The 13113-nt window shown below is 34.9% G+C and overlaps 1 protein-coding gene and 1 pseudogene across 1 annotated transcript; both read right to left on the reverse strand.

The window, feature by feature from the left end:
* Positions 1–456: 456 nt before the first annotated feature.
* On the reverse strand, positions 457–3672 carry LOC149776156 (uncharacterized). The gene is made up of 3 exons (XM_089942599.1): positions 3471–3672; positions 3006–3077; positions 457–932 (listed from the first exon to the last, which is right to left on the reverse strand). The coding sequence occupies exons 1-3, from the start codon at positions 3670–3672 to the stop codon at positions 457–459; spliced, it is 750 nt and encodes a 249-aa protein (XP_089798725.1).
* Positions 3673–8193: 4521 nt separating this feature from the next.
* On the reverse strand, positions 8194–11398 carry LOC149776157 (uncharacterized; annotated as a pseudogene).
* Between the last annotated feature and the right edge of the window lie 1715 nt (positions 11399–13113).

A 13113-nucleotide genomic window follows, 5' to 3' on the forward strand; every position in this document is an offset into this window, starting at 1 on the left:
CTGTCTGTCTGTCTCTCTCTCTCTCTCTCTCTCTGTCTATCTTCTGAAAATAAAGCATATCTGTAGTCCATGCTAGGTTCAGTCATCGATAAAGAAAAGGATTTCGGTACCTTCACATAGTGTCAAGATTGTGACTTATTTTTAAAAACTTAATCGCGCATTGACATATGTTCTAGTTTAAAGCGCATAATTAGCTTTTAAAACATGTTCTTACTGCAATGCTATGTTTTGAATAATAATTCCTTCATATAGCTTTGCAATGACGGATAGAAAATGTTTGGTATTGTAAAAGTCCTATGTCATTAAATGTAACAAGAGTCATGATTGTGACGACTTTTATTAAACATACTTGTCATGGCGGCCATTAGGAGATACATCGCATCTACGTGTACAAGATAAAGATACTGGTCTAATGAACACTTTATAAAACCGAGTACAACGACGATACAACAGGTTTCATTTTGAACAAAGAACGCAGGCTATAACTCGATTTTCAACGTATGGTGGACACGGTAGAGATCCACATTTGGCCTGAACTATGTACATCAGATGCCCTTCTTTATTAACAATGCTTCCAGGTGTTGACTCTGGGTTTGCATCCACGCAAACGTAGTTTGTCGCTCCAGCGTGATTATAATGCCCAGACATCAGATACCCTGTGTATTCCATGCTCCACCCTGGGTAGCAATTCGTTCTAGCAGGGATCATGAGTATGTTTGCGCGTGTAGTTCTGCACACAGAACATGGCACGTCAAGCTCGCTTGAGACAGTCAAAAAAGGATTAGTTCCACTGTATACTTTATACTCTGCACCGTAGATAAATCCACTCGCATCAGTATTTCCAACATTCACTCCCCATGTAGGATTCTCTGGCAAGCAACGAAAGTCAGCAGCACTTCCAGGGTGAGTCCAGAATGAACCACCAGGAAATCCTAGGGTAAAGTAGTAAATTATTGGCAGTGCATATTAAATAACTCAAAACTAATAATCATTAAGAAATGTGTTTCATACTTCTTCAACCGAAGCAACTTCGATTTTTGAGTATCTGAACGGTTTTTGAAACACGAAAAGCGATACAATAAAATGGTATTTGTTGGGTGCTTGGAATAAAAGTTCAGAAACGGTAGACAGAAATAACCGTACAATAATAAAGCAACAAGGAGCATTGCAACATCCTTTCAGTTGCAGTGAGATTGTTGGAAACGGTCACAGAGGGGAAAAAAAAAAAAACAGTATAAACAAGGTTGCGTTGAAAAATGGTAAGATATTGTACGATAACGCAAATGAGCCATTGAAAGTAAAATTTAGCAAATGATATGCAAATATTACATTACGCGAAACGATCTCTCATTGGTTGTGGTAAAAACTTTACGAGTATTGTCTCGCCAGTAACAACAACTTCTTTGACGCTTGATGCCTCAAAGTTATGTTGCGCTTATGCTGATATAATCGGTTTATATTTAGTATATTGTCACAAAGAGACAGTAATGTCGTTGATCATTATGTCCTAGAATTACAACAAAAACCTCACTTAGAGTAAAGGCAGCCGATCTTCCATCTATTTAACAGTGCATATTCTAAAGGATATCATTTTAAACATATATAAACATGTACATAAATAATTATTTTTATATTTATGTTAGCTATGAGAATGAAAACTATGACATCCATATAAAAACCTTACATAACAGGTATTTGTCCAATTTTACTTCGTTAATAATGTTATTAAGCTCATTTGATTTATATTTTGAAGTAGAAAAATCCTCGAAATATCACATGCTAAGGCTGTGGTTTGATGAGAATGCTTTTGTAGAGTTTTGAACAAAAGCCATTATTTAATTACATGGATCTTCCTCACTTACTGAAACATTGAACAACGAATGACACCAACAATGATGCAGATTGACCAAGTTTTTTTATCGATGACTTTAACGTTTGTTGATCGATGTCTTAAAAATAGTCTTTGAAGGTATGGCTCTCTTTCTCAAAATAAACCCTAACTTGACAAAAAAACTAATTTCATTGCTTGTTAATTTAAATATGTTTGTTGATCATCACTAAAATAATGCGATTAATTTGCATACATATGCGAAGCAGGTTATCCAGTCCGTATACTATCCAGCATAGCTATGTGTAGCACCTATTTACATCGTTCCATCCCTCAAACAAAAATATTTGTTACATCTACATTTACCACCTGATCAGTCAGATCTTCTATAGGTAAACATAGATTTGATACAAAATAGGGTTCTTCTCAGATGTAAATATTTATGTAAGCAAATTCAGACTGTTCTATAAATAGGATGGTTCGCTGGAGATTTATTATAACCCTTCGCTATGAATCAATTAGAAGTGGCACGTACAGCCGCGGTGGCTCAGTGGTTAACGTGTTCGAATTCTACCGTCGGACCTGCCAGGGTCAACTATTGTGCTGTGTCCATGTGAAAGGCATTTTACTGACATGAAATGGACTAAATAACTTATTTATCTTGCGAAGCCTTGACGAGAAAAATGACACTAATCTGCACTTGTACATACAGCCTGGGACGATTAAAATTTCAACGGTGTTCACGAATTCATGCAAATGTCAATGATTGGAGCAAAGTAAAACTAGTCATGGAACAACACACCGTGTGTCTTACATGATCGTGCCTCAGACGATCTTATCTCCCTTACGTGACTGTGTTTCCCTACTCATATTCGGTATAAAACAGCGCCTTGTTATGTTGCGATAAGGCAAATCATGTTCCATTCTAACTTCACCCACGCACATATTACCCTAATAAAAGAAAAATATTTTCATAGCGATATACAACCTGAGCATGTGAAAGTTTCGATTTACATTTTGTTTGCAACATTTGTTTTCTGTACGATAAACAGAACAGTCATAACCATGCTATTTTTATGTGCCATCTTATCTGTTAGGAATCTGAGAGAGAGAGAGAGAGAGTTTGTTAGACAATTGTTTAACAGTTATCGACATAATAAGATACAGTTTGTGTTACCTTTGTACACTAGGTCTGTTCCGTTTTCTGGACATGTGTTCCTTCCCCATCTCACGTATGTCGACCCAAGCCCTTGAGATAAGAGTAGTAACAAATATCCTTTAAAGAAGTAAATCTAGTCGCCTATAAGCACAATTATCATTGCAAAACAAATGAGTTCACCTGCTGCAATTTATTGGCCTCTGCTGAGAGGATACGTTGATGTACCGCAAAAGACCATTTCCCAGAAATTTTCAATGTAATACGCTAAATTATTCATTTCATAAAATGAATTACAGAACGGAAGGAAATATGGTTATTTAATAAAAATCCAGTTAACATCTTAGTTACAGATGTCGAAAGTAACAGTTGGTTAGCTTGATTGAATACTGCAATCACTTACAGCAAAGTAATAAAGAATACATTATTAAGCAATTTAAATTTGTACAGGGATCAGCACAAAGAAGAATAATAAAAGACACTTACCATTTGATTTATTTTCTGTAAGTCGCTGAATTTCGAAATGTTTCTCCTTTACATCTGTTTCAAGAGCTTTTACCTTTTCTTGAAGTTGTATGAGGATAGAATCCGTTTCTCTCTGAGAAAATTCAGCTCTTAGAAGTCTCTCTAACAATTTGTACTCGTAATCGAATCTTGGACAGTCACTTGTACCAGACGCTTGGGTCATTTGTGACTGGCTGCCAACAACAAGGAGTGTGAACAATAAACATTGAATGAAACACATCATCTAAGTTGTAGCATTAAAGCATACAAAACTATATTGCTATTAATGCAACAGATCTTCTAAAATATATGATAAGACGATGGCCAATACAGTAGCTGAATGTCTTGAGGCACTGAGTAATGTAATGAGAGTCGACCTGAAAATCAGCCTCTACGATTTTATCAAGCTTTGGAACTAGCCTTTAATTGGTTAACATTAGTTCACGTGGCACTGGAATCTACCAGTCATTTGTTTAAGAGATTTGTAATGAAATGCTCATGTTTAAATAGTGTGTAGTTATTTATAGTAGTTACACAATAGGAAGACCTGGGCCAATAAATTAAATCTATCCACGTTAAACCTGTTAGTCGGTTCATATCTACCTTAAACCGGTGTTAGTTGTGTTGAATTTGAATTGTTTACTGTATGGTATGAATGGTTATGGTATGTATACCTGTGATTTGTATTTGATCTTAGCCAAAAGTCAATATAGTCGTCTCCTTGACCAGTGACATTTAATTTGTAAACAAAATAATACATAGCTAATATTTCTCAACGACGATATATTAAATATTCAGATTATTATCTTTGGAGGAAAACATATTTGCGTCTATCTGAATGTATGACAATAGTTATTCACTTGGTAATTTCTATGCATATTGACAACTTTGAATGTTTTGGAGAGGAAACTGGCTTTTATCAGGGCTGGATTATTGTGTTCAAGTTTTCTATATCAATATTGTTTGCATGAAAATTTACTCATTCCTGCCTTACAATTAGAGGCAGAATCAGCCTTATTATTGTGTTCAGTTAATAATTGATTTGATACTTGGTGCCCGGCCAGGAACTTTGTTAAGACTATGATAACATTAGGTTCAAAGATTGCATCCAGAGTGATCTTATAATCTAACTTGATGCGGAAAAGGTCAACATTTAAAAAATGCTGTTTATGCAGTTGCCGATTATTAGTTGACTTACAGTTTCTTTTGTCAAGATGTCTCCTTCTATAACAGTTTCGAATCTCAATCCAGCACGTCATTTAGGAATCAAGTTCTGTTAAGACTGATCAGAAACCCTTATCTTTTCCCACGTGAAGCTATTGCAAGTAGAAATGGCATGTTCTTTCTATTTGGTGCAGACTGAAACGTTAGCAACATAATCATTAACGCTCTTAGTTCTCCCACATCAAGGTCAGGGTGATGTATTGGAAGCAATATGTTTGATGAATCAAACAAAACCCAGTCTGATTGTAGTATGGAAACTTATGAACCATTTATGTGGAATGCTTCTATATCACATATTGGTGATTATAGCCAGTCAGTCACTATTAGTATTCTAAGAGATACAGTAATTTCTCAGATTCTTTTATTATCAGGTATTTTGCATTTTCTGAGAAGTCTTTTAATGAAATTGTTCTTATTCAAGAAGTAGAGTGCGGCTTTGTTAAAGTTAATCTCAATTGTGTAAATTGGTGATCAGACATAGTCTTAGAACTTGTGACGGTCGGAACTGTGACTTCTATACTCATCAAGTGCTTTCATTTATTACTAGGAAAAAACCCAGCTAGAAATAAGGTTGTGGTTAATCCATTCGTAACTAACAACATTGTTTGGATCATAAAGTCAAACTAATTGAAAATGCAAAGCCTGATTTATACCCAGCTTGTGTAGTGATTAGAGCCATGGCAACGAAAGTTCTTGAGAATAATGTTGATCAGGAAATCATTCGTTTTAGCGACATATGGATTGGACAGGATTTTTGATGAGGTTATATTTGCTTCTGGTATTGTTCATTTAAAAGGGATTGATCACAATGAACTTCGTTTAACTAGTCATTCTCTTTATCCTAATCAGGAGACAAACGACAATTACTCGTCGTCGAACATGAACATGTTTCTGAGATACCGTTTGTTTCAGAAGGCTATTAGCGAAACTGAAATCACACACGGATCGTTTGTGATTTCGTTAAAATGGGGTCCTTACGAGAAAATGTAGACCACCTGAGATACTCGCTAGTGATCAGTGATTATTGATGTATCAAATTGTTGTTTCTAGTTCGCACTGACAGCAAGTTCTTAGTCTAGCCCATGAAAAATCTTTACTTGATTATTTAGGCGCCATTATTATTTATCACATGATTTTGAATCATTTTATTGGCCAAAAAGTTAAAGTAATGCTTCTGATTTACTGTAGATTGTGTCACACTTTGTCGAATGTTTAGAAAACTAAAAAAAGATAAATAAGGCACATCTGCAACCAAAATCTGGATTTACAAACCATTTAGCAACAAAATGCTAGATTGTGTCGTTTTTTTACGCAAGACTAAATAAAAATGATAGTAAGATATGACAGAAATACAAAGGAATGGTGTGCCAAGCCTGCTAATAAAGTTCTGGTTCTCTTGTTCATACCTCAAAGTCCTCTTCGAGCTAAGTATTATGGTCCTCATGAAGTTAAAAAGAATGTAAGTTACTTTATATCATTAACAAGCCTGGGAGGCGAAAGCAAAAACATCTCTCGCATATACATATGTTAGAGGGGTATGTTGACAAAGCTAGCACTGTTTATCATTCAGTCAATTTAATTGTACGTGTCCCAAGCTGTGAGGATTTAAAGGTTGGAACGAAATAGGACTGTTTTTTACTCTGGAGAAACTGATCTTCGGAATTCAGAAATATTGCAGGATCATGACCAGAAACAGGTACATCAGCAGCTGCAAGAAATGAATGAATTAAAACAGCTATTATTTGAACATGACGACACGTTTCCAGATGTTCTAACAGCAACAAATAAAATCTACCATAATGCTAACATTATAGATTCAACACCTGTGACGCAGCATCCGTTTAGGATTAATCGTCTCAAAAAGGAATGGGTGATTAAATAAATTCCGTATTTGCTGAAGAATTTATTTTAAAGAGGCTGATGTCGTTGGAAAGAGAAAGATTCCGTTCCGGGATAGAAATTATATTAAACTTTAAACTTGACTTTTAGCTCTGCCAGTTGTCAGCTTGCATTTTATAGCATTATCTGATGAACATTAATAACAATGATGCACACCCAAAATCTAAGGCTGAGTAAAAGTTAAATTAAAAATAATATAAAGTACTAAACATATTCTTTGATATCTTTAGTTTGATACATATAAAAGTGCTGGTTTTTTTCTCTGGTTGAATTATATAAACATAATGACATTGAACAGTAACTTCGAGTATTAATTGTGAGAAACAAGCATGCTCAGTGATAGCCAAATTCATTAAACATTGTATAAAACCTTCCTTTGAGTGCCGTGTCATTATTCCTGAGCTAGTGCGCGCTTGTTTCATAATCTCTATTTTAATTTCTCATCATATGTGTCAATGACACCCGATGTGATCATAAACTGAATCGATCATTTGCTTTCCAAACATTTTGCCCATTTTATTTTTATGCTGGAATATTTTATACAATAACATTTATTCATGTCAATATTGATATTCTGATCAATAAAGGCGTCCTAAAGTCGAATTTGGACTCATATGACAGAATAAAAGATTAATCGCTTTAAAGAAACATAATTTTGATAGCTACGATAACTTGTAAATGACCCATTATATGATCTGATGGTTAAAACAATTTAGTCTTTGTACTCAAACCTACAAGGAGGTTAAGAAATATGTTAATCAGAAACGTGACTGAAACGAAAATTAAAAAACAAATTCCACCACGAGCATCTCCATTACAGGAAATGTGTTTTAAACAAATTGTATCTTGTAATATTCTTTTTCATGTACAGATTGACAATGAAAACATAATAATTGGCAATCAATAGCTGGGTCGCCATCCGAAAATGTCTACTACTCTCGAACGTTTATGCATATGGCAAAGTTAACATCCTATTATTTTAGATTGTGCACTTCGTAGAGAGGGTTAGAGAATTAGTGCGTGCAGGAAATGTTTTTAGCGCAGTTTCACTGATAAACCCGAATTAGATTCCTAGTGGTGGACACTTGAAAGGTGTCTAACTTGCACAATAATATTATATATCTGTCTGTCTGTCTATCTCTCTCTCTCTCTATCTATCTATCTATGTTCTGAAGATAAAGCATAGCTGTAGTCCATGCTAGGTTCAGTCATCAATAAAGAAAAGGATTTCGGTACCTTCACATAGTGTCAAGATTGTGACTTATTTTTAAAAACTTAATCGCGCATTGACATATGTTCTAGTTTAAAGCGCATAATTAGCTTTTAAAACATGTTTTTACTGCAATGCTATGTTTTGAATAATAATTCCTTCATATAGCTTTGCAATGACGGATAGAAAATGTTTGGTATTGTAAAAGTCCTATGTCATTAAACGTAACAAGAGTCATGATTGTGACGACTTTTATTAAACATACTTGTCATGGCGGCCATTAGGAGATACATCGCATCTACGTGTACAAGATAAAGATACTGGTCTAATGAACACTTTATAACACCGAGTACAACGACGATACAACAGGTTTCATTTTGAACAAAGAACGCAGGCTATAACTCGATTTTCAACGTATGGTGGACACGGTAGTGATCCACATTTGGCCTGAATTATGTACATCAGATGCCCTTCTTTATTAACAATGCTTCCAGGTGTTGACTCTGGGTTTGCATCCACGCAAACGTAGTTTGTCGCTCAAGCGTGATTATAATGCCCAGTCACCAGATACCCTGTGTATTCCATGCTCCACCCTGGGTAGCAATTCGTTCTAGCAGGGATCATGAGTATGTTTGCGCGTGTAGTTCTACACACAGAACATGGCACGTCGAGATCATTTGAGACACTAAAAAAAGGATTAGTTCCACTGTATACTTTATACTCTGCACCGTAGATAAGTCCACTAAAATCGGTATTTCCAACATTCGCCCCCCATGTAGGATTCTCTGGCAAGCAAAGTAAGTCAGCAGCACTTCCAGGGTGAATCCAGAATGAACCACCAGCAAATCCTAGGGTAAAGTAGTAAATTATTGGCAGTGCATATTAAATAACTCAAAACTAATAATCATTAAGGAATGTGTTTCATACTTCTTCAACCGAAGCAACTTCAATTTTTGAGCATCTGAACGGTTTTTGAAACACGAAAAGCGATACAATAAAATGGTATTAGTTGGGTGCTTGGAGTAAAAGTTCAGAAACGGTAGACAGAAATAACCGTACAATAATAAAACAACAAGGAGTATTGCAACATCCTTTCAGTTGCAGTGAGATTGTTGGAAACGGTCACAGAGGGTAAAAATACAGTATAAACAAAGTTGCGTTGGAAAATGGTAAGATATTGTACGATAACGCAAATGAGCCATTGAAAGTAAAATTTAGCAAATGATATGCAAATATTACATTATGCAAAACGATCTCTCATTGGTTGTGGTAAAAACTTTACGAGTATTGTCTCGCTAGTAACAACAACTTCTTTGACTCTTGATGCCTCAAAGTTATGTTGCGCTTATGCTGATATAATCGGTTTATATTTAGTATATTGTCACAGAGACAGTAATGTCGTTGATCATTATGTCCTAGAATTACAACAAAAACCTCACTTAGAGTAAAGGCAGCCGATCTTCCATCTATTTAACAGTGCATATTCTAAAGGATATCTTTTTAAACATATATAAACATGTAAATAAATAATTATTTTTATATTTATGTTAGCTATGAGAATGAAAACTATGACATCCATATAAAAACCTTACATAACAGGCATTTGTCCAATTTTACTTCGTTAATAATGTTATTAAGCTCATTTGATTTATATTTTGAAGTAGAAAAATCCTCGAAATATCACATGCTAAGGCTGTGGTTTGATGAGAATGCTTTTGTAGAGTTTTGAACAAAAGCCATTATTTAATTACATGGATCTTCCTCACTTACTGAAACATTGAACAACGAATGACACCGACAATTATGCAGATTGATCAAGTTTTTTTATCGATGACTTTAACGTTTGTTGATCGATGTCTTAAAAATAGTCTTTGAAGGTATGGCTCTCTTTCTCAAAATAAACTTGACAAAAAAACTAATTTCATTGCTTGTTAATTTAAATATGTTTGTTGATCATCACTAAAATAATGCGATTAATTTGCATACATATGCGAAGCAGGTTATCCAGTCCGTATACTATCCAGCATAGCTATGTGTAGCACCTATTTACATCGTTCCATCCCTCAAACAAAAATATTTGTTACATCTACATTTACCACCTGATCAATCAGATCTTCTATAGGTAAACATAGATTTGATACAAAATAGGGTTCTTCTCAGATGTAAATATTTATGTAAGCAAATTCAGACTGTTCTATAAATAGGATGGTTCGCTGGAGATTTATTATAACCCTTCGCTATGAATCAATTAGAAGTGGCACGTACAGCCGCGGTGGCTCAGTGGTTAACGTGTTCGAATTCTACCGTCGGACCTGCCAGGGTCAACTATTGTGCTGTGTAGATGTGAAAGACATTTTACTGACATGAAATGGACTAAATAACTTATTTATCTTGCGAAGCCTTGACGCGAAAAATGACACTAATCTGCACTTGTACATACAGCCTGGGACGATTAAAACTTCAACGGTGTTCACGAATTCATGCAAATGTCAATGATTGGAGCAAAGTAAAACTAGTCATGGAACAACACACCGTGTGTCTTACATGATCGTGCCTCAGACGATCTTATCTACCTCACGTGACTGTGTTTCCCTACTCATATTCGGTATAAAACAGCGCCTTGTTATGTTGCGATAAGGCAAATCATGTTCCACTCTAACTTCACCCACGCACATATTACCCTAATAAAAGCAAAATATTTTCATAGCGATATACAACCTGAGCATGTGAAAGTTTCGATTTACATTTTGTTTGCAACATTTGTTTTCTGTACGATAAACAGAACAGTCATAACCATGCTATTTTTATGTGCCATCTTATCTGTTAGGAATCTGAGAGCGAGAGAGAGAGAGAGTTTGTTAGACAATTGTTTAACAGTTATCGACATAATAAGATACAGTTTGTCGTACCTTTGTATACTAGGTCTGTACCGTTTTCTGGACATGTGTTCCTTCCCCATCTCACGTATGTCGACCCAAGCCCTTGAGATAAGAGTAGTAACAAATATCCTTTAAAGAAGTAAATCTAGTCGCCTATAAGCACAATTATCATTGCAAAACAAATGAGTTCACCTGCTGCAATTTATTGGCCTTTGCTGAGAGGATACGTTGATGTACCGCAAAAGACCATTTCCCAGAAATTTTCAATGTAATACGCTAAATTATTCATTTCATAAAATGAATTACAGAACGGAAGGAAATATGGTTATTTAAGAAAAAATCCAGTTAACATCTTAGTTACAGATGTCGAAAGTAACAGTTGGTTATCTTGATTGAATATTGCAATAACTTACAGCAAAGTAATAAAGAACACATTATTAAGCAATTTAGATTTGTACAGGGATCAGCACAAAGAAGAATAATAAAAGACACTTACCATTTGATTTCTTTTCTATAAGTCGCTGAATTTCGAAATGTTTCTCCTTTATATCTGTTTCAAGAGCTTTTACCTTTTCTTGAAGTTGTATGAGGATAGAATCCGTTTCTCTCTGAGAAAATTCAGCTCTTAGAAGTCTCTCTAACAATTTGTACTCGTAATCGAATCTTGGACAGTCACTTGTACCAGATGCTTGGGTCATTTGTGACTGGCTGCCAACAACAAGGAGTGTGAACAATAAACATTGAATGAAACACATCATCTAAGTTGTAGCATTAAAGCATACAAAACTATATTGCTATTAATGCAACAGATCTTCTAAAATATATAATAAGACGATGGCCAATACAGTAGCTGAATGTCTTGAGGTACTGATTAATGTAATGAGAGTCGACCTGAAAATCAGCCTCTACGATTTTATCAAGCTTTGGAACTAGCCTTTAATTGGTTGACATTAGTTCACGTGGCACTGGAATGTACCAGTTATTTGTTTAAGAGATTTATAATGAAATGCTCATGTTTAAATAGTGTGTAGTTATTTATAGTAGTTACACAATAGGAAGACCTGGGCCAATAAATTAAATCTATCCACGTTAAACCTGTTAGTCGGTTCATATCTACCTTAAACCGGTGTTAGTTGTATTGAATTTGAATTGTTTACTGTATGGTATGAATGGTTACGCTATGTATACCTGTGATTTGTATTTGATCTTAGCCAAAAGTCAATATAGTCGTCTCCTTGACCAGTGACATTTAATTTGTAAACAAAATAATACATAGCTAATATTTCTCAACGACGATATATTAAATATTCAGATTATTATCTTTGGAGGAAAACATATTTGCGTCTATCTGAATGTATGACAATAGTTATTCACTTGGTAATTTCTAAGCATATTGACAACTTTGAATGTTTTGGATAGGAAACTGGCTTTTATCAGGGCTGGATTATTGTGTTTAAGTTTTCTATATCAATATTGTTTGCATGAAAATTTATTCATTCCTGCCTTACAATTAGAGGCAGAATCAGCCTTATTATTGTGTTCAGTTAATAATTGATTTGATACTTGGTGCCCGGCCAGGAACTTTGTTAAGACTATGATAACATTAGGTTCAAAGATTGCATCCAGAGTGATCTTATAATCTAACTTGATGCGGAAAAGGTCAACATTTAAAAAATGCTGTTTATGCAGTTGCCGATTATTAGTTGACTTACAGTTTCTTTTGTCAAGATGTCTCCTTCTAGAGCAGTTTCGAATCTCAATCCAGCACGTCATTTAGGAATCAAGTTCTGTTAAGACTGATCAGAAACCCTTATCTTTTCCCACGTGAAGCTATTGCAAGTAGAAATGGCATGTTCTTTCTATTTGGTGCAGACTGAAACGTTAGCAACATAATCATTAACGCTCTTAGTTCTTCCAGATCAAGGTCAGGGTGATGTATTGGAAGCAATATGTTTGATGAATCAAACAAAACCCAGTCTGATTGTAGTATGGAAACTTATGAACCATTTATGTGGAATGCTTCTATATCACATATTGGTGATTATAGCCAGTCAGTCACTATTAGTATTCTAAGAGATACAGTAATTTCTCAGATTCTTTTATTATCAGGTATTTTGCATTTTCTGAGAAGTCTTTTAATGAAATTGTTCTTATTCAAGAAGTAGAGTGCGGCTTTGTAAAAGTTAATCTCAGTTGTGTAAATTGGTGATCAGACATAGTCTTAGAACTTGTGACGGTCGGAACTGTGACTTCTATACTCATCAAGTGCTTTCATTTATTACTAGGAAAAAACCCAGCTAGAAATAAGGTTGTGGTTAATCCATTCGTAACTAACAACATTGTTTGGATCATAAAGTCAAACTAATTGAAAATGCAAAGCCTGATTTATACCCAGCTTGTGTAGTGATTAGAG

The sequence above is a fragment of the Sinohyriopsis cumingii genome, chromosome 18, assembly GCF_028554795.1.
Source record: "Sinohyriopsis cumingii isolate HCF-2022 chromosome 18, ASM2855479v2, whole genome shotgun sequence".
Taxonomy (NCBI): domain Eukaryota; kingdom Metazoa; phylum Mollusca; class Bivalvia; order Unionida; family Unionidae; genus Sinohyriopsis; species Sinohyriopsis cumingii.

What these genes read in the sequence shown, in the direction of transcription:
- LOC149776156 (XM_089942599.1), bottom strand. Translation starts at nt 3,672, where the DNA reads ATGACCCAAGCGTCTGGTACAAGTGACTGTCCAAGATTCGATTACGAG. An exon ending in TACAGAAAATAAATCAAATG is followed by an intron (nt 3,078 to 3,470) that starts GTAAGTGTCTTT and finishes TCTTATCTCAAG; the next exon opens with GGCTTGGGTCGACATACGTG. An exon ending in AACAGACCTAGTGTACAAAG is followed by an intron (nt 933 to 3,005) that starts GTAACACAAACT and finishes ACTTTACCCTAG; the next exon opens with GATTTCCTGGTGGTTCATTC.